The sequence below is a fragment of the Pituophis catenifer genome, unplaced genomic scaffold (genome assembly GCF_029215685.1).
Source record: "Pituophis catenifer annectens isolate HBS135680 unplaced genomic scaffold, rPitCat1.0.hap2 SCAF_8, whole genome shotgun sequence".
NCBI classification, from domain to species: Eukaryota; Metazoa; Chordata; class Lepidosauria; order Squamata; family Colubridae; genus Pituophis; species Pituophis catenifer.
Genome location: NW_027256888.1, coordinates 24,136,528 through 24,155,356, shown reverse-complemented (window position 1 = coordinate 24,155,356; position 18,829 = coordinate 24,136,528). Strand labels below are relative to the sequence as shown.

The window sequence follows — 18,829 nt, the reverse complement described above, 5'->3', positions numbered from 1 at the left end:
AAGATAAACATGTTTGTGTTTGGTCTCTATCCTTTAATTTTTTAGTCAATTTATCTGCTTCCGCACATTCCAAAACCTTCTTTATAATTGCCTCCTCTGATGGGATATTTTGATTTTTCCAAAGTTGAGCATACGCCAATCTCGCTGCTGTGATAATGTGTAATGCAAGATACCATGAATCTCTTTTAATATTTTCCAGTTTGGAGCCGAGTAGGCATGTCTCTGGTCGCCATTCAGTCTTTTGGTTTAGGATCTCATTGAGCCATTTTTTTATTGTCCCCCAAAATTTTACTGCTTTCAGGCACGTCCACCACTGATAATAGGTGCCATGCTCAAACCCACATTTCCAGCATTCAGTAGACTGTCCCGTAAACATTTTAGCTAGTCTATCGGGGGAAGATGCCACCTATATATCATCTTGTAGATGTTTTCTTTGTAAGCCATAGACACTACTAACTTCATATTCCCCCACCAAATCTCTTGCCATTTTTCTAAATTTTCTGATGCCATCGCTGGTTATTGGGGGCGAATCATTGGCCCCTATGGAAAGGGCCTGCAACTTGGGTGTCCTCCTGGACGCACAGCTGTCTTTAGAAGAGCATATGACGGCCGTGGCCAGGGGGGCTTCTTATCAGGTTCGCCTGATACGCCAGTTGCACCCCTTTCTGGATCGGGACTCCCTACGCACGGTCACCCAAGCACTCGTCACTTCTCGTCTGGACTATTGTAACGCTCTCTACATGGGGCTCCCCTTGGGGTACACCCGGAGGCTCCAAATGGTGCAGAATGTGGCTGCGCGGGGGATTATGGGAGCAACGGGGCGCTCCCATGTGACTCCTCTCCTGCGCGAGCTGTATTGGCTTCCGGTGGACTTCCGGGTGCGCTTCAAGGTGTTGGTGATCACCTTTAAAGCGCTCCATGGCTTAGGGCCGGGGTACTTACGGGACCGCCTTCTGCCACCAATTGCCTCCCACCGGCCAGTTCGCTCCCACAGAGGGCCTCCTCAGGGTGCCGTCGGCCAGACAATGTTGGCCGGCAACCCCCAGGGGGAGAGCCTTCTCTGTGGTGGCACCTACCCTCTGGAACAATCTACCCCCAGAGATACGAGTGATCTCCGACCTCCGGACTTTTCGTCGGGCCCTAAAAACCTATTTTTTTCAGTTAGCCGGGCTGTCCTAATTTTACGGCTGGTTTTAAAATTTGATATGGATTTTAATTGAAAAGTTTTAAATTATGGGCCAAATTTATTTAATTATTTTAAATCTATTTTTAACTTTTGTGTATAAATGTTTTTTATCTTGGCTGTTCACCGTCCTGAGTCCAAAAGGAGAAGGGCGGTATAGAAGTTTGAAAAATAAATAAATAAATAAATAAATTGAATACCCAAAATTTTCCCCCCAGGCAATCATTGTATCCTTAATTACCTCCTCACCTATCTCTATTCTCATCAGCAATTTGTAAGTTTTCGAGATCATGCCTTTTTCTTGGCCCATCAAGATTTTATCTAGTTCTTGTAACTCACCATAGATACCTTTCCTATCTCTATCTTTTTTATATTTAGATTGGATCTGTAGATAGGGCCACCAATCCACTTGCAACCCTTGGGAATTTAATTCCTGTTTAGTTTTTAGTTTTCCTTGTATATTCAGCAAATCCTTATATATTAATTTTTTCGCAGGGTTATAGAGTTTGGGGTATGTCAATGCTTCTAGGGGTGCTATCCAGCACGGTGTTTTAGTATAATATTTTTTACTAACTTTTTCCCAATTTCGGATTAGGATATTCCTTATGTAATGTCGAGTGAACCATTTGCTTTGTGGGGTATTATCCCGCCACAGTGCCATATGCCAACCCTGCTGTAGGTCAAAACCTTCTATTTTAAGAAGACGGCTATTACCTAAAGTAATCCATTCCTTTACCCAAGCTAATAAAGCAGCTGAGTAATAGATCTCCCAGCATGGTAAACCTAAGCCTCCTCTTTCTTTTATCTCTTGCATCATCTTTTTTTTAATCTGTGGCTTCTTCCCCTGCCAGATAAATTTGGTTATTTGGTTTAGTTCCATGAAAAAATTTTTTGGTAAATTTGCTGGGGCGGTTTGAAACAAGAAATTAAACTTCGGTAAGACATAGGATTTTACTGTTGTTACTCGTCCTAGGAAAGAAAGTTGTATCTTACCCCATTTGTCTAAATCTTTCCTTGTTTGAATTAATAATTTGTTATAGTTTTCCTCCTGTATCCTCGAACATCTGCCGGTTAACCAAATTCCCAAGTATTTAACTTTGTTAACTATTTTTAATCCTGTCCTTTCCTGTAGGCCTTTCTTAACTTCTTCTAAAATGTTCTTAGTTAATATATTTGTTTTCTTTTTGTTGATTAATAAACCTGCTACCGCCCCAAATTCCTCAATTTTCTCTAATAAATATAAACAAGATTCAATGGGTTCTTCCAAGATGAAAACCATATCATCTGCAAAGGCCTGTATTTTATATACCTGTTGTCCAATTCTAAGTCCTTTTATTCTTTCCTCGTTCCTTATTTTACGCAATAATGTTTCTAATGATAAAATAAAAAGTAAAGGGGATAGAGGACAGCCCTGTCTTGTGCCTTTACCAATAGAGAATTCCTCTGTCAGATCCCCATTTATCAGTAGTCTGGCCGTTTGTTTGGAATAAATAGCTTTGATTGCGTTTATAAATCTTTGTCCAAAGCCCATGTGATCTAGTTGTAATAATATAAACTCCCAGTTGACTCTGTCAAATGCCTTCTGGGCATCTATAAAAACTAGTGCGACCTGTTTTCCTGGGTGTTCTTCGTAATACTCCAATACGTTTAGCATGACTCTCATATTGTCTCTTAATTGTCGTGATGGTAAAAATCCATTTTGGTCACTATGTATAAATTCATTCAAAAAGCCTTTTAATCTATTTGCTAGAATTGTGGTAAAAATTTTGTAATCTGAATTCAGAAGAGATATTGGTCTATAATTTTTAATATCTGTAGAGGGGGGATCCTCTTTAGGGATTAAACTGATATTGGCCTCCCTCCATGAGTGGGGGATTTCTGCTTTCTCCAGGACTTCATTAAATAGGTCTTTCATGTGCTCTCCCATAACCTTAAACATTGTTTTATATAGCTCCGCCGGAAGCCCATCTGTACCAGACGTTTTCAAATTTCCCTGTTTCTTTACTGCTTTTTCAATCTCCGCTAAAGTAATTTCCTCTTCTAGTATTTATTTCGTTAAGTTAGGTATCTTGGGTAAGTCCGAATTCTCTATATAATTTTTTATCGCACCTGTTGAAATCTCCTCTCTTTTATATAATTCCTTATAAAAATCCACTGCAATTTTTTCTTTCCCTTTTTTGTCTCTTATTAAATTCCCTTCCCTATCTTCTAATTGGTCAATTTGTCTAGTCTGTTTTTCTTTTTTTAATCTAAATGAGAGCCATCTTCCTAATTTATTAGCTGATTCGAAGTGTTTTTGTTTTGCTGCCTTTATCTTATCTTTCAATTTATCCAGCTCCAAAAGATTAAGCTGATGTCTTAGTAATATTATCTGTTCTTTTGCTCCTAAAGAAAGTGGGTTATCTTGTAATTGTTTCTCCGCTTTTGTTAATTTACTTATTAATTCGCCCTTTTCTTGTTCTTCTTTTTTGTGTTTAAAAGCCACATGTTTGATAATTAGACCTCTTATAAAAGCTTTGGCAGTATCCCAAATTATTTGAAGTGGCATTCCTGGTGTTTTGTTTTCTTGAAAAAAAAAGGGGGGTATTTCTATCTTGAGCTTTTGTGTAAATTCGATTTCTTTTAGAATCTCAGATCTCATCATCCATCTCTTTCTTTTTTCCCCTTCTTTTTTTAATACCGCTAGTACTGGGTTATGATCCGCCCAATCATTCGGCATAATTCTAATCTCTGCCACCTGGGAATTAAGTTCTTGTGTCATCCAAATCATGTCCAACCTGGACCACGATTTGTGCCTGGGAGAATAATAAGTGAATTGTTCATTTATCGGATTGTGCTCGCGCCAAGTATCTTTCAATCCTAATTCATCTCTCATTTCGTTACAAATGGCTGGTAAGATCTTCTTGTCTTGTCCTCCATTTCTTTTTTTTTTTTTTTTGGTTTTCCCCTGTTTTATAATCCTATGTCCTATTAACAACTGCATTAAAATCGCCCAGAAGACATACCTGCTTGTATTCCAGGTCTCGGATTTCTCTTAGTATTTTTCGGAGGAATGATTTATGTTTAGTATTCGGGGCATAAATTCCTATCAATAAGACTTTATTCTGTAGTAATTCCACCTCTAATATTAATATTCTTCCCTCTTCGTCTGCGAATAGTTGTTTCGGTGAGAGATATTCCTTTACATACATTGCTACACCTCTCTTTCTCTCCTCTGAAGCCGCTACAAACAATTTCCCTGCTTTAGGGCATTTCAATAATTTAGTTTGTGATAGTTTAATGTGCATACAAATTATATCCACGTTGGCATTGACAATTTTGGTTAATATATGTCTTCTCTTTGTTGGAGCATTGAGGCCATTGACATTTACTGTCAAAAGTCTCACTCCTTGATCCATTTCTATCTATTAATCCCTTTAGTTTTAGCTGCCAAGCGAGTCTCAATCCCGTATTCTTCTAATTCTCCTTCCTCCCCCCTCCTCCCATCTCGCTTCCCCTTTCCATGATATGCTTGTGTTCCTCTCCCATTTCTCCACTCCTCCTTCTGGTCTGATTCTCTTTTACTGTTTCTTTGTTTCTTTCACTTTCAGTAGGTCCAAAGAAGTTTTCGCAAAATTCCTGTGCATCCTGTATATTCTCGATTTTTATCTTCCGATCTTGCCAAGTCACCAACAGCCCTTCAGGTAATAACCATCGATATGGTGCATTGTGTTTCCTTAATTGCGAGGTTATGAATTGATAGCTCTGTCTCTAATCTTGCACCCTTCTAGGGATCTGTTTTAGAATTGTAATCTGATGCCCTTTGTATGTAACGTTCTGATCCCTAGCCTTATGAAGGGTTTCATCTCTAAGCGCCTTTTTGGTGAGTCTTACGTGAATTTCCCTGGGCAAATTATGACCTCTCGCGTAGTTGGTGTAGACGCTCACCGTAGACCTCTTCCTTCCTTTTCCCCACTACTTCTGCGATCACTTCTCCCACAATTTCCTCCAGCTGTTCCTCTCTGTCTTCCACCACATTTTGTAGATGTAAAAAGAAAGCAGACTTCTCCATCTCTAAGAATACTACCTCATCCTTGAGTTCCCCAACCGCTTGAGCACATCTTCTTTCACATTTATCTATCTGAGTTTCAACTCTTTCCGTGGTTTTTTCAACCTCTATCAATCTCTCCTCATGTTTAGAAAGGGTTGTTCTCATCTCTCCCAGTGTCTCTTTAATTTGTTTCATCTCTCCCCTTAATTCACACATCTCGGTTTTCAGGTCATCAAAATTTTTAGACGTAGCTTCTTGATTTTTCTCCATTAAGTTCTTGAATGTTTTGGAACATTGCCTGCATTCCTTGCATTGTAATTGGTTTCTCTGTCGTTGGTATGTTTTCGGATGACTTCCTTAGCCCTGGGGGTGTTGTTATCGGCGAAGACACCACTGTAGAGTCTATATGTTTTTTCATCATTTTTTTGGAGGTTACTGTGGTAGACATATTGGTTAGGCAGAGGAAACTTTTCCAAATTATCATACACTAATGTTATGTACTCTGCTTAAGTTTGCACACTCAATTCCACTTTTTCCCTTGCTTCACTCCTACTAATATTCGCTCTCAATTCTATATGTTTATAACCATAAATCAATTCAAATTTATCTTATCTATCTACAATCGGCTAAGTTCTATATATATGTATATACAAATTATTATACCAATTTATATTAAATAGTAAATCTAAATATATAATTATATATTCAATCAATTAATCCACAGTTATTATATACAATTAATAGATATTAGCAATATTAGTTATTAGTTATTAGTTAGGATATTGGTCTCCAGTCTTAATTCAGTTTGTCAAAATGGTTAAAATAAACAGGAAAGGGCTCACTGTCACACTGAATTCCTGGGAAGGAAGGGGGATCAGGAGAAAATTTACCCCCTAATCATCGCCTGCTTTGTATAGTTAATAATTCACAGTATATTATTATTTTGTCCGCTGGGCTTTAGTTATTATCACAGATAGCAACTCTCATTAACTCCAATAATCACAGTCCTGTAATCCAGTTAAGTCGTACTTCCGTTTCCCTCCAGTTCCACAGCAGCGAGATCGCCAGAAACTTGGTAAGTAAAAGCTTCCTCCACTTCTAATCTGGGCTGCTGCTGTTCTCTCAGGTCGCTGCACAGTCCCTGCAGTTTTAGGTTCAATTTCCTTCTTCTTGTCCCTTTTTGTTTTGTCCTGTCTCCCCGTGCCGGTCAAAACCGCAGCGTCATTGGCTTCGGGGCCGCTATTCCATGACCCTCTTCCTGTTCTCCAGGTCCTCAGAGCTCGCACTTCGTTACGGCGGGGGGTCGCACTCCCTCTCCTCACCTCCGAAGAAAGCCCCTCTGCTCCCCCAACCTCTCTGGGGCTGAGAGCGGTGAAAAAAAGCCACGGAGATACCAGAAAATCATTCGGCACAGCAGAGCTTGCGCTGCGCCGATCTTCCGCCCTGAGCGCTGCGCCGGAAGTCGCGCCCACAAATAAAACTTAAACTACTTCAGGACATGAAGGAGAGGGGAGGAACAGCACTCCCAGATTGGAAACTCTATTATCATGCAGCGGCGCTAGTATGGGTCAAAGACTGGATGGAGCTGGAAAACAGCAGAATACTAAAAATTGAAGGGCATGACCTACAAGTGGGTTGGCACTCCTTTCTATGGGATGAAAAATATAAAACCCATATCTATTTTAAGAGACATACAATTATGAATCCATTATTATTAATTTGGTTCAAAATTAAAAAGCAACAGTACACAAAAATACCGATCTGGCTCTCACCATCAGAAGCGATAAGACACCCAAATCTAACAGAACCTAAAATTATAATTAGATACAAAGATTTAATTGACTACCAAGGGAAATTGAAAACTAAACAACAATTGGAAGCAGACCTAAATAGAGAAATTGATTGGTGGTCCTTCTCACAGATTCAATCCAAACATAAGGAATATATGAAAACATATGAAATCTACAAAGAAAAACAAGAATTAGACAAAATTATATTAGACTCAGAAGAGAAATTGATTAGTAAAATCTATAAATTCTTGTTCAGGTATAAGATGGAGGAGGAAACAGTTAAGAATACAATGATTAAATGGATGCAAAATTTTACATATGCAATAGACTTGGAGAAATGGGAAGAGCTTTGGCAATTGAATAGGAAAGTAACATTAGCGGTGGCATACAAGGAAAATCAGCTGAAGATGTTTTACAGGTGGCATATGTCGCCCACAAGATTGGCTAAAATTCATCCGAAAAACAGTCCATTATGTTGGAAATGTAAAAACTCACAAGGTACTTTTTATCATCTATGGTGGACGTGCCCGGCGGCAAAGAAATTTTGGTCCAATATCAAGAAATGGCTGGAACAAATTACTAATCTCCAAATAGATAAGAAGCCAGAAACCTTGTTGCTGGGAATATTTACAAAAACATATCCTAAAGATATTAAATATTTGTTGATACATATTCTAACTGCAGCGCGGATAACCTATGTGTCAGCCTCAGCTTTTGCCTGCTTCAGCTGCCATAAGAAACGGGGGAGGGATTAGTTATAGGACGAAGGGTGGGGAGATGCAAGATTTGTTTTTTTCCTTGTAGGATGTGTCTTCATGAGAAACGAAAGTGATTCTTCAAAGGGGACGGCTGACCAACTGCCCTACATTCCTGATGAATGACGCTGCCAGACGTGATGCCACCTGACCTTTGGAAGACCTTTGGATTGGCTGATGATATATGGACAAGGGGGGGGGGAGATGCTTAGTAGATGCATTTCGCGTGTTTTGCTCACTTCCAGCTTTACCTGGGTTGCTAATCATTTCATATTCAGTAAAAGTACCAAATTCTTCAAAATGCTTGAGTTTGGGTTTTTCTTTCCTGGATACTGAAGGAAGCATACCTGACACTATGCCAAAAATTGGAAACAAGAAAAGATCCCAACAAAAGAAGAAGTAATGGATAAAATTATTCAATGCGCTGAAATGGATAGGTTAACAAAAGAGCTAAAGGAAAAAGAAGAGACAGAGTACTATAAAATATGGGATAAATGGTACCAATGGTATAATGTCACTATTGAAGAAATACAATTAGAAGAAAGATAGAATAGAAATGTAAATATATATACAACTAACTCCACATGTGCGGATAAATTTATAGAGAGAAATTTAAAGAGAAAGATATAATTTCATTATGTACTGTATATATTAACAAGGGTGGAATTCTTAGGGGATGAAAATGAGGGGGGAAATGGAAAAGAAAATTATTAAAATAAGATTAAGGGGAATAACTATAACTGTATTAATTGGAAAACTAATACGAAACAAATGCTTCAAAAGTTTAACTTACTTATACGTTATTTGTTGTGTAAATGTTTTTATATGTGTTTTATATGTGTTTTAATAAAGTTTATATTTTTAAAATTAAAAAAAAGAAAAGAAAATATATCTATTCTATCAATTCTCTTTGTTGGGAAGTGGACACATTTACATGAAAGGAAGATGAATTCAATCCAATTCCCCCATCAAAGGAAGATTAAATTGATTTGATTAGATAAAAACAAAACCTGCCTCCATTATTACATTCTCAACCATTTAAGATGACCCTGCCAGTTTAAAGATAAATCACTTGGAAAGAGAGAAAATAAAGAAAAATAGTTTATTTTAGATAAATGGAAAAGGTATCTCCTTTTTCCAACAGAATGGGAAATATAACACAAGAAAAGTGTATCTACTACAGCAGCTTCTACATTTTTATCAGAATCTCAGAACTGAGTTAGATTCAACTTCATTATAACTTCCAAGATCAGTATAATACCCCCATGTAGTTCTCCTCCATCCATGTAAGTATTTGTTTTTTCTCTTTTGCTTGAAGTACATAAAGTGAGGGCCCCCAGGTAAGATGAAGGTCACAATAAACAATGATTATATCCAATTTGTCAGCAACATTTACAATTCAGGATGTGTCAGTAGGGTTTCCTAACTCCTAGCAGTGATGATGTTATCTAGTTTGGTAATAAAACATCTGCAAGAAACCACCAAGCCCTAACTCTAATTCTTGGATAGAAGCCCTCATCACCCTCATCCCAAAAGAAGACTCAGATCAACAACAAATTAAAAATTACAGACGTATCTCACTATTAAATGCAGATTATAAAATATTCACATCAATAATTTCAGAAAGATTCAAAAAAGTGATAAATGAGTATATCCACCCTGACCAGAATGGATTTTTACCAAAAAGGCAAATAAAAAACAATATGAGAACTATAATAGATATATTAGAATTTTACAAAGCACATTCAGACAAACAAGCTGCATTAGTTTAGTTTAGTTTAGTTTAGTTTAGTTTATTTATACTTATATGCCGCCCTTCTCCCAAAGGACTCGGGGCGGCTCACAAAGATAAAACAATAAAACAGTAAAATTATGACTAAAATACTCAATTAAAATTCCCAAAAGATTAGTTAAAACTCCTATCAGATCAGCAAATTTGTTGGAAAAGCCATGTCTTCAGGTCAGCGTGGAAAGAGCGGAGGTCGGGGGCCATCCGGAGCCCAGTGGGTAAACCATTCCAGAGGGTCGGTGCGCCCACAAAGAACGCCCTCATCCTGGGCACCATCAGCCGACACTGTCTGGCCGATGGCACCTGAAGGAGGGCAATCCTATGTGAGCTCACTGGGCGGTTGGAGGCAGGCAGAAGGTGATCCTGCAAGTACCCAGGGCCCATGCCATGAAGGGCTTTATAGGTAAGTACCAGCACCTTGAAGCGGATCCGAAGGACCGCTGGTAACCAGTGCAGTTCGCGCAGAAGAGGTGTAATACGGGAGTAACAGGATGCCCCCGTAACAACCTGCGCGGCCGCATTCTGGACCAGTTGGAGCCTCCGGGTGCACCACAAGGGCAGCCCCATGTAGAGGGCATTGCAGTAATCCAAATGAGAGATGACGAGAGCATGGGTGATTGTACAGAGGGCATCCCTGTCTAGGAAAGGACGCAACTGGCACATCAGGCGAACCTGTGCAAAAGCCCCCCTCCAGCATTAATATTTCTGGATGCCCAAAAAGCCTTTGACAATTTAAATTGGAGATGTTTTTTATTGCAATTAGAAAACATGAAATTTGGAGAGAAATTCATAAAGATGGTAGAAAAAATATATTCAATACAAACGGCAAAAATAATAATAAATGGAGATATTACTGAAAAATTTATTATAGCAAAGGGAGTGAGACAAGGGTGTCCGCTATCTTCCTTATTATTTATACTAACATTAGAAGTATTGTTAATTAAAATTAGAGGCGAAAAAGAGATAAAAGGCTTGAAAATAAAAAAAGAGTATAAAGTTCAAGCTTTTGCAGATGATCTAGTATTTATTTTAGAGCAACTGATACAGACAGGACCCAAATTAATACAACAAATAGAAGAATACAGAAAAGTCGCGGGACTTAAAACTAATAAATTCAAAACAAAGGCAATAACGAAAAATCTCACTAAAAAACAGGAAAATGAACTGGAAGACAAAATGGGCATCCAAATGACCAAAAAAGTAGAATATTTAGGAATTTGGCTAGCAGCTAAATTAAAGAGGATAACTACAACAAATTACTATCACAGATAAAGAAAGATTTGGAAACTTGGAAAAAATTACAATTACCTCTTATACGAAAAATAGCATCTATCAAAATGAACATTTTACCACGAATACTGTTTTTATTCCAAGTAGCACCCATAAAATTAGGAAAAAACTTCTTTAAAGATTTTATTTGTTTCCATTTCTATACCGCCCTTCTCCAAATAGGACTCAGGGCGGTGAACAGCCAAAGTAAAAAACAGAACATATAAAATTTAAAAACAGTTTAAAATAATTAAATATTTTGGCCGTAAATTAAAACAACCCAATTTAAAATCAATTTAAAATTTAACTCAAGCCAGCCCAGCTAGTTGAAATAAACAGGTTTTCAGGGCCCGACGAAAATTTAAACAAATTAATAGCGAATTATATCTGGCAAGGGAAAAAATCAAGAATTAAAATTAAATCATTGCAGGACAGTAGAGAAAGAGGAGGCTTCAGACTCCCAGATTGGGAAATATACTATCAGGCAACAACATTTGTCTGAATTAAAGATTGGATTGAATTAAGGAATAAAAGAATCTTAACACTAGAGGGGCACGACTTACAGATAGGGTGGCATGCCTTCTTATGGGATGGGAAAAATAGACAGCACAGCTACTTCCAGAGACATTTAATTAGAGATGCACTATTGCAAATATGGCAAGGAATAAAAAAGAATCACTACACTAAAATTCCAGAATGGTTATCAACAATGGAGGCATTAATCTACCCAAATGTATTGGATATTGACAAAATTAAAAGATATAAAGATTTACTAAACGGTCAAGGGGAACTGAAAACAAGACAAGAATTAAAAGAACAGGGTACAGACATTGATTGGTGGCCATATAGGCAGATACAATCCAGATATAGGACAGTTTTGGAACAATATGGATTTCAAATAGAAACACATGAATTAGATAAAATTCTTCAAGGCACAGAGGACAAATTGATAAAAAAAATTATAATTACTTATTAAGATACAAAATGGAGGAGGAGGTAGTCAAAGAAAACATGATAACTTGGACTAAAAATTTCAGATATAACACTGAATTGGATAAATGGGAGAAATTGTGGAATAAAAATTATAAACTGACAATGTCTGTATCCTATAAAGAAAATATGTATAAAATGTTTTATAGGTGGCATCTTCCACCGGCGAGACTGGCCAAAATGTTCCCCAATACCCCATCAACATGCTGGAAATGTAAACAACATCAGGGAACATACTACCACATGTGGTGGATGTGCCCCAAAGCAAAACAATATTGGAGTAAAATTAGAATACAGTTAGAAGAGATAGAAAATCTCTTGATTAGAAAAGTTTTGGAGTGTGCAGAGATGGGCAAACTTACAAAAGAAATACAAGAAAAGGAGAAAATAGAATATATGGTATGGGAGAAATGGTATGAATAGTTAGAGGAGAGGGATAAAAGGCAAGGAAAGGGTAAATGAGGAAGATATAGGAGTTGAAATGCAGTAACATACGAGTGGAAATGAACAGACACAGAATGTATGATCAATATTAAGTACACTGTTATCTTTATGTATATAAATCAATATTAGAACTTATATGTATAAATGGCAAATTGAAGTAAGGGAGAAAAATGGATATGTAAGAAATGTTTACTGATGCAAAATTGTTAAAAAGAAGAAAATTGTAAAAAAAAATTGTTTTTTTTTAAAAAAACTGTTTAATAAAAATACGTTTTAAAAAAAGATTTCAAAGAAAAAAATACTGTATTTTTCAGAGTATAATACCATAGTTTTTCAGGAGGAAAATAGAGGGGAAATTCTGCCTACCAGGTATTCATCTGGCTAGCGTCCTTAGTCTGGTCAGCTTCAGCATATTAGTTCACTGGTTTTGAGTGCCCGTGCGCCTCGTTAGGGCTGAAAAAAAGCTTCTAAAGCACAGCTGATCTTCGGAGGGAGCAGCAATGAGAATAACAGGCTCAGCGGGGAAGATCGCTTCACTCACCAGCGCCTCGTTAGGGCTGAAAAAAAGCTTCAAAAAAGCTACATTCGGAGTATAAAATGCACCCAAATTTTCAGCCTCTTTTAGGGGGGGGAAAGTGTGTCTTATATTCCAAAAAATACAGTATGTTTTAACCTCTACTCTTATTTCTATAATCTATCCTAACCAAAACATACATCACAAGTTCTTTTTTTTTCATTTTTATACAAGTCTGTAGAAGACTCCCAACCACCAATAAATGTAAATATTCTTTTTTATAATCAAAGAAGTCAATTTATCCATTGAGCAGAATCTGTCAACTTCACCAACCATTCCTCCATAATGGGTAGTACTGAATCTCTCAATCTCTCTGCATATAATAATCTTGCTGCAGAAATCATATATTGAAATAATCTTCCATGGCTTTTTTCTAACTGTTTATCCATTAATCCTAAAAGTAGTTTGACTACCTTCAAATAAAATGTTTTTTAAGGACAGACATGTTTTCCTGAAAGTAAACCTTCCTTTACAAGTATAGACCATCTCTACATGGTGAGATGCTCTAAAAGTCCTTATTTTTCTGCAACATGAAGGGAAGCGAAGGAGTATGGGAATGAAGGCAGTTCACTTGGTTTAAGATATCTCATAAATATTTGGCACAGCAAGGAAATCTACACTGTTTGCCCAGTGTACAAGTTTTCTATCTTCTCAACTTTCAGCCAGTAAGTAAGTCCTATCTTTCTTCTGAAGAGGAAGAAGCCAATCTTTTTAGAGAAGCATGGGGAGTATAGCTTACCTTGCTGTAATTAGCATTAATGGTCAGCTGATTCAAAGAATTTCTGATAAGATTGCAAGTTGAAGCAACCTGGGTAGCCATGCAAGCTGAATCATTTAGTGTATCTATCAAGTCTTCCATCACATCCATCAGACTGGTGTGCAGCTTCTCAGTGCCCTCCTGTAGCATTTCCAGACACCCACTCACATTCTCCAGTGCCTCTTTTGTCTCTCTAATAGCTACAGTGGTAAAAAGATCAATTTCATTACAATCTGCATAATGTGTTTTAGTTTTACTAAGTGGCACAAATACACAAACACAAACACTTGTTCATAGTTAAACAGCATCTCCGAAGGAGTAAAAATTAACCATAAACTAGTATTAAGAGGTTTGATACCATCGAAGTTTAGTTTGCTTGGCTAAAGCATTTTAGAATATCCTTTATTGCCAGGGCACATAGATATTTCCCTTTGATTTCTCTGGACATATGGATATATTAACTGAACAAAGTTCATATTAATAAAGAGTTCCTGCTTTTGTTGGACCCACCATCCTGGAAATTAACAGATTAACAGAGTTGGAAGGGACCTTGTAGGTTATCTAATCCAACCCCCCTGCCCAAGCAGAACCCTACACCATTTTTGACACATGGCAGTCCTGTCTCTTCTTGAAAGCCTCTAGTGATGAAGCTTCCACAACTTCTGAAAGCAAGCTGTTCCATTGGTTGATTGTTCTCATTGTCAGAAAATTTCTCCTTATTTCCAGGTTGAATCTCTCCTTGTTCAGTTTCCATCCATTATTCCTTGTCTGGCCTTCAGGTGCTTTGGAAAATAGCTTGACTTCCTCCTCTCTGTGTCAGCCTCTCAAATATTGGAACACTGATATCATGTCTTCCCTGGTCCTTCTCTTCACTAGATTAGTCATGCCCAGTTCCTGCAACCATTCATCATGTTTTAGCCTCCAGTCCCCTAATCATCTTGGTTGCTCTTCTCTGCACTCTTTCTAGAGTTTTTATAGTGTGGTGACCAAAACTGGATACAGTATCTAGGTGTGGTCTTACTAAGGCCTCCCTTGATCTTGATTGTACCCCTCTGTTAATGCAATTTAGGATTGCATTGGCTTTTTTGGCTGCCGCTGCACACTGCTGACTCATATTTAATTGGTTGTCCACTAAGACTTCAAGATCCCTCTCAAAGTTACTGCTATTAAGTCTGGTTTCACCCAGTCTATATGTGTACTTTTGGTTTTTCTTGCCTAAGTGTAGGACTTTACTTTTCTCTACATTGAATTTCATTTTGTTAGATAGGGCCCAGTGTTCTAGTCTGTCAAGATCCATCTGGATCTTGAGCCTATCATCTAGGGTGTTGGCTATTCCTGCCAGTTTAGTATCATCCGCAAATTTGGTAAATTCCCCTTTTATTCCCTCATCTAAGTCATTTATGAAGACATTGAAGAGTACTGGGCCTAGGACAGAACCCTGTGGCCCAGTCCCAAAATGGACTGCCACTTTGCAACTGGAATGTTCCATTTTAAGATCAGACAATGTCTGATATGTCAGATCCCCCTGATCTAAGACTGCAACATTTCCTGGAAGATCACTCCAATCTTGTAGCAGCTGTGCTGCAATTGGAACAGCATCCTTTGCGGTTGGAACATTTCTATTTCAAACTGTTTTGTCTATCTTTAACATTAATTATTATAAAGTTTGAAGTGCTATATCAACTAAAACAGTGCAATGCTTCAGGTTTTATTCTAAAATAATTATTTGGGGGGTTTGGGATTGTAAACATAGCATCTACCTACAACTCTTTATAGAAGCTGTATCTTTGTAGAGGACAATGCAAAGGACAGCCACGCAATCCCAGGAAAAGGTAACACTTTGATAGATGCAGATGTCTGTGTTCCCATACATTCCAAAGTACTCTTTTATGACCCAAATTTGAAATGCAATGCACCCTACATTGGGTCAAAAATAAATGAAATAATACAGGTGAAACTCGAAAAATTAGAATATCGTGCAAAAGTTCATTTATTTCAGTAATGCAACTTAAAAGGTGAAACTAATACATGAGATAGACTCATTACATGCAAAGCAAGATAGTTCAAGCCTTGATTTGTCATAATTTTGATGATTATGGCTTACAGCTCATGAAAACCCCAAATTCACAATCTCAGAAAATTAGAATATTACATGAAATCAATAAAACAAGGATTGTACATAGAACAATATCGGACCTCTGAAAAGTATAAGCATGCATATGTACTCAGTACTTGGTTTGGGCCCCTTTTGCATCAATTACTGCCACAATGCGGCGTGGCATGGATGCTATCAGCCGGTGGCACTGCTGAGGTGTTATGGAAGACCAGGATGCTTCAACACAGCCTTCAGCTCTTCTGCATTGTTCGGTCTCATGTCTCTCATCTTTCTCTTGGCAATGCCCCATAGATTCTCTATGGGGTTCAGGTCAGGCGAGTTTGCTGGCCAATCAAGCACAGTAATCCCATGGTCATTGAACCACGTTTTGGTACTTTTGGCAGTGTGGGCAGGTGCCAAGTCCTGCTGGAAAATGAAGTCAGCATCCCCATAAAGTTCATCTGTGGAAGGAAGCATGAAGTGCTCCAAAATCTCCTGGAAGACGGCTGCGTTGACCCTGGACTTAATGAAGCACAGTGGACCAACACCAGCAGATGACATGTCTCCCTAAATCAACACAGACTGTGGAAACTTCACACTGGACTTCAAGCATCTTGCAGTGTGTGCCTCTCCATTCTTCCTCCAGACTCTGGGTCCTTGGTTTCCAATTGAGATGCAAAAGTTCCTCTCATCAGAAAAGAGGACTTTGGACCACTGAACAACAGACCAGTTCTTTTTTTCTTTAGCCCAGGTAAGACGCTTCTGATGTTGTTTGTTGTTCAGGAGCGGCTTGACAAGAGGAATATGACATTTGAAGCCCATGTCCAGGATCCTTGTGTGTGTGGTGGCTCTTGATGCACTGACTCCAGCCTCAGTCCACTCCTTGTGACAGTCCCCAACACTTTTGAATGGCCTTTTCCTGACAATCCTCTCCAGGCTGCAGTCATCCCTGCTGCTTGTGCACCTTTTTCTTCCACACTTTTCCCTTCCACATAACTTTCTATTAATGTGCTTTGATACAGCACTTTGGGAACATCCAACTTCTTTTGCAATTACCTTTTGAGGCTTTCCCTCCTTATGGAGGGTGTCAATGATGGTTTTCTACACAACTGTCAGGTCAGCAGTCTTTCCCATGATTGAGATTCCTACTGAACCAGACTAAGAGACCATTTAAAGGCTCAGGAACCCTTTGCAGGTGTTATGGCTTACTTAGCTGATTAGAGTGGGACACTTTGAGCCTAGAATATTGAACCTTTTCACAATATTCTAATTTTCTGAGATTATGAATTTGGGGTTTTCATGAGCTGTAAGCCATAATTTATTTATTTTTTAATTTGGTTTATATGCTGCCCTTCTCCGGAGACTCAGGGTGGCTTATAATGCTTTAAGCAATAGCCTTCATACTTTTGTATATTTATACAAAGTCAGTTTATTGCCCCCACAAACTGAGTCCTCATTTTACCTACCTTAGAAAGGATGGAAGGCTGAGTCAACCTTGAGCCTGATGAGATTCAAACTTACAGTAATTGCAGACAGCTGGTCTTAATCACAATGCTTTTAGTCTGCTGAGCCACCAGGCTCCTATTCTGCTGAGCCACCAGGCTCCTATCATCATAATCATGTCATAATCATCAAAATTATGACAAATCAAGGCTTGAACTATCTCGCTTTGCATGTAATGAGTCTATCTCATATATTAGTTTCACCTTTTAAGTTGCATTACTGAAATAAATGAACTTTTGCACGATATTCTAATTTTTCGAGTTTCACCTGTAGTAGTAATCAAATTACAAATGTTATTTGTACAATATTCCCTTTCACCAACAAACCCTCTAGTATAAACAAATGGTAGGTGCTTGCTACTAGTGCACATTTTCCATCACTTCTGCATATCTGCTAGCTGGAGGGGCTGGGAACATGTACAAACAAGCACCATAAGCATCAATCCATAGCCTTTTGCTCCCGAGCAGCCCTGCAGGATTTAAGAAGGTTTGCAGGAAGTTAAGTTACAAAAGTTACAAAAAGCAGCCAGAACTAATAGGCAAGCAATGTTGTTGGATTATAACCCAAGGAGCAAAGCAATGAATTGCTGAAGAAAAGAGAAATATGACAAGACAAACTGCACAGAGGGTGGAAACTAGAGGAGGCACTTCATAAAATGCGTAAAATGAGATCATTTTACCTTTAATGGCCCTTTCCACTTTGACTTCAAGACCGAAAAATAAAAGAAAGAATGCAGGACAAAGATTGAAAAATGCAAACAGGTTTGATGGATAACATAAAGTTTCTACTATTAAGAAGGGTAGTCCTTCTAACGAAGCTCTACAACTGTGATGTTTGGCACTAGGTTTGGTTTATGGGAACTACAGCTGAAAGCACAGAAGCAGTCTAAGCCTAGGGAGTTAAATCTCCCAACAGCTGCAAAGCAGAGAGGTGATGGGACTAAGTGTGGGGAGACCAGCAGATAGAAGTGGAATGCTTAACCCTTGCCTGCATAGTTCCCCCTGCCATCTACCTTTCATTCTACTATTTTTCTCCATGACTGTCACATTCATACCAATAGGATGCAGAAGTTTAGACACATCTGATTGAACTCTTAACTTTCAATGAATTCATAAGCGCATAGAAGATGACACCACCTCTGCATACGGCAGGGCTAAGCACATCTTTCTGAAAATATTAATGCATGCTTACTGATTACATGCAGCTGTCTCAATTCAAAATGAGCAAACAGAGACAAAAAATATGGACACCTTCCCATGCAGAGTTTGGACAGCTTTTGTTCATTTTGTTCATTTAGGCATTCAATTGGACCATACAATTGGAATATACAATTGGACCAGAGTTGCCGAAATTCTGGCATGTAGCTGTGGACTGTCTCTAGAAAAAATGTTGGTGGATACATGGCAAAGGGAATCCTCAAGCACCCCATTGTCCAGCAAATTCTATGCAATTTGTGGTTGTGTACTTATTCATGGCATTGTGAATGTTCAGTCCCCAATCAATCTAAACATATTGGCATCATATCAAAGCTCCTAGCTTTCAACAGAGGTTGGCAACACCATATGGAGAAAGACAGAGGATCTCTGCATCACTTCAGAGCTTTCAAAGGAAACTATAGAGTTATTTTTGCAAAACATATGTGATTGATTG

General features: G+C 38.2%; 1 protein-coding gene across 1 annotated transcript in view; it reads right to left on the bottom strand.

The window, feature by feature from the left end:
- PROM1 (prominin 1) overlaps window positions 1-18,829 on the bottom strand; it is a 207,408-nt gene that overhangs the window by 89,844 nt on the left and 98,735 nt on the right. Inside the window, exons 8-9 of the mRNA XM_070948434.1 lie at window positions 17,859-17,882; window positions 13,564-13,781 (exon numbers count right to left, since the gene is read on the bottom strand). Of these exons, the coding sequence (XP_070804535.1) occupies window positions 13,564-13,781; window positions 17,859-17,882 (242 nt within the window). The remainder of the gene's footprint in view (window positions 1-13,563; window positions 13,782-17,858; window positions 17,883-18,829) is intronic.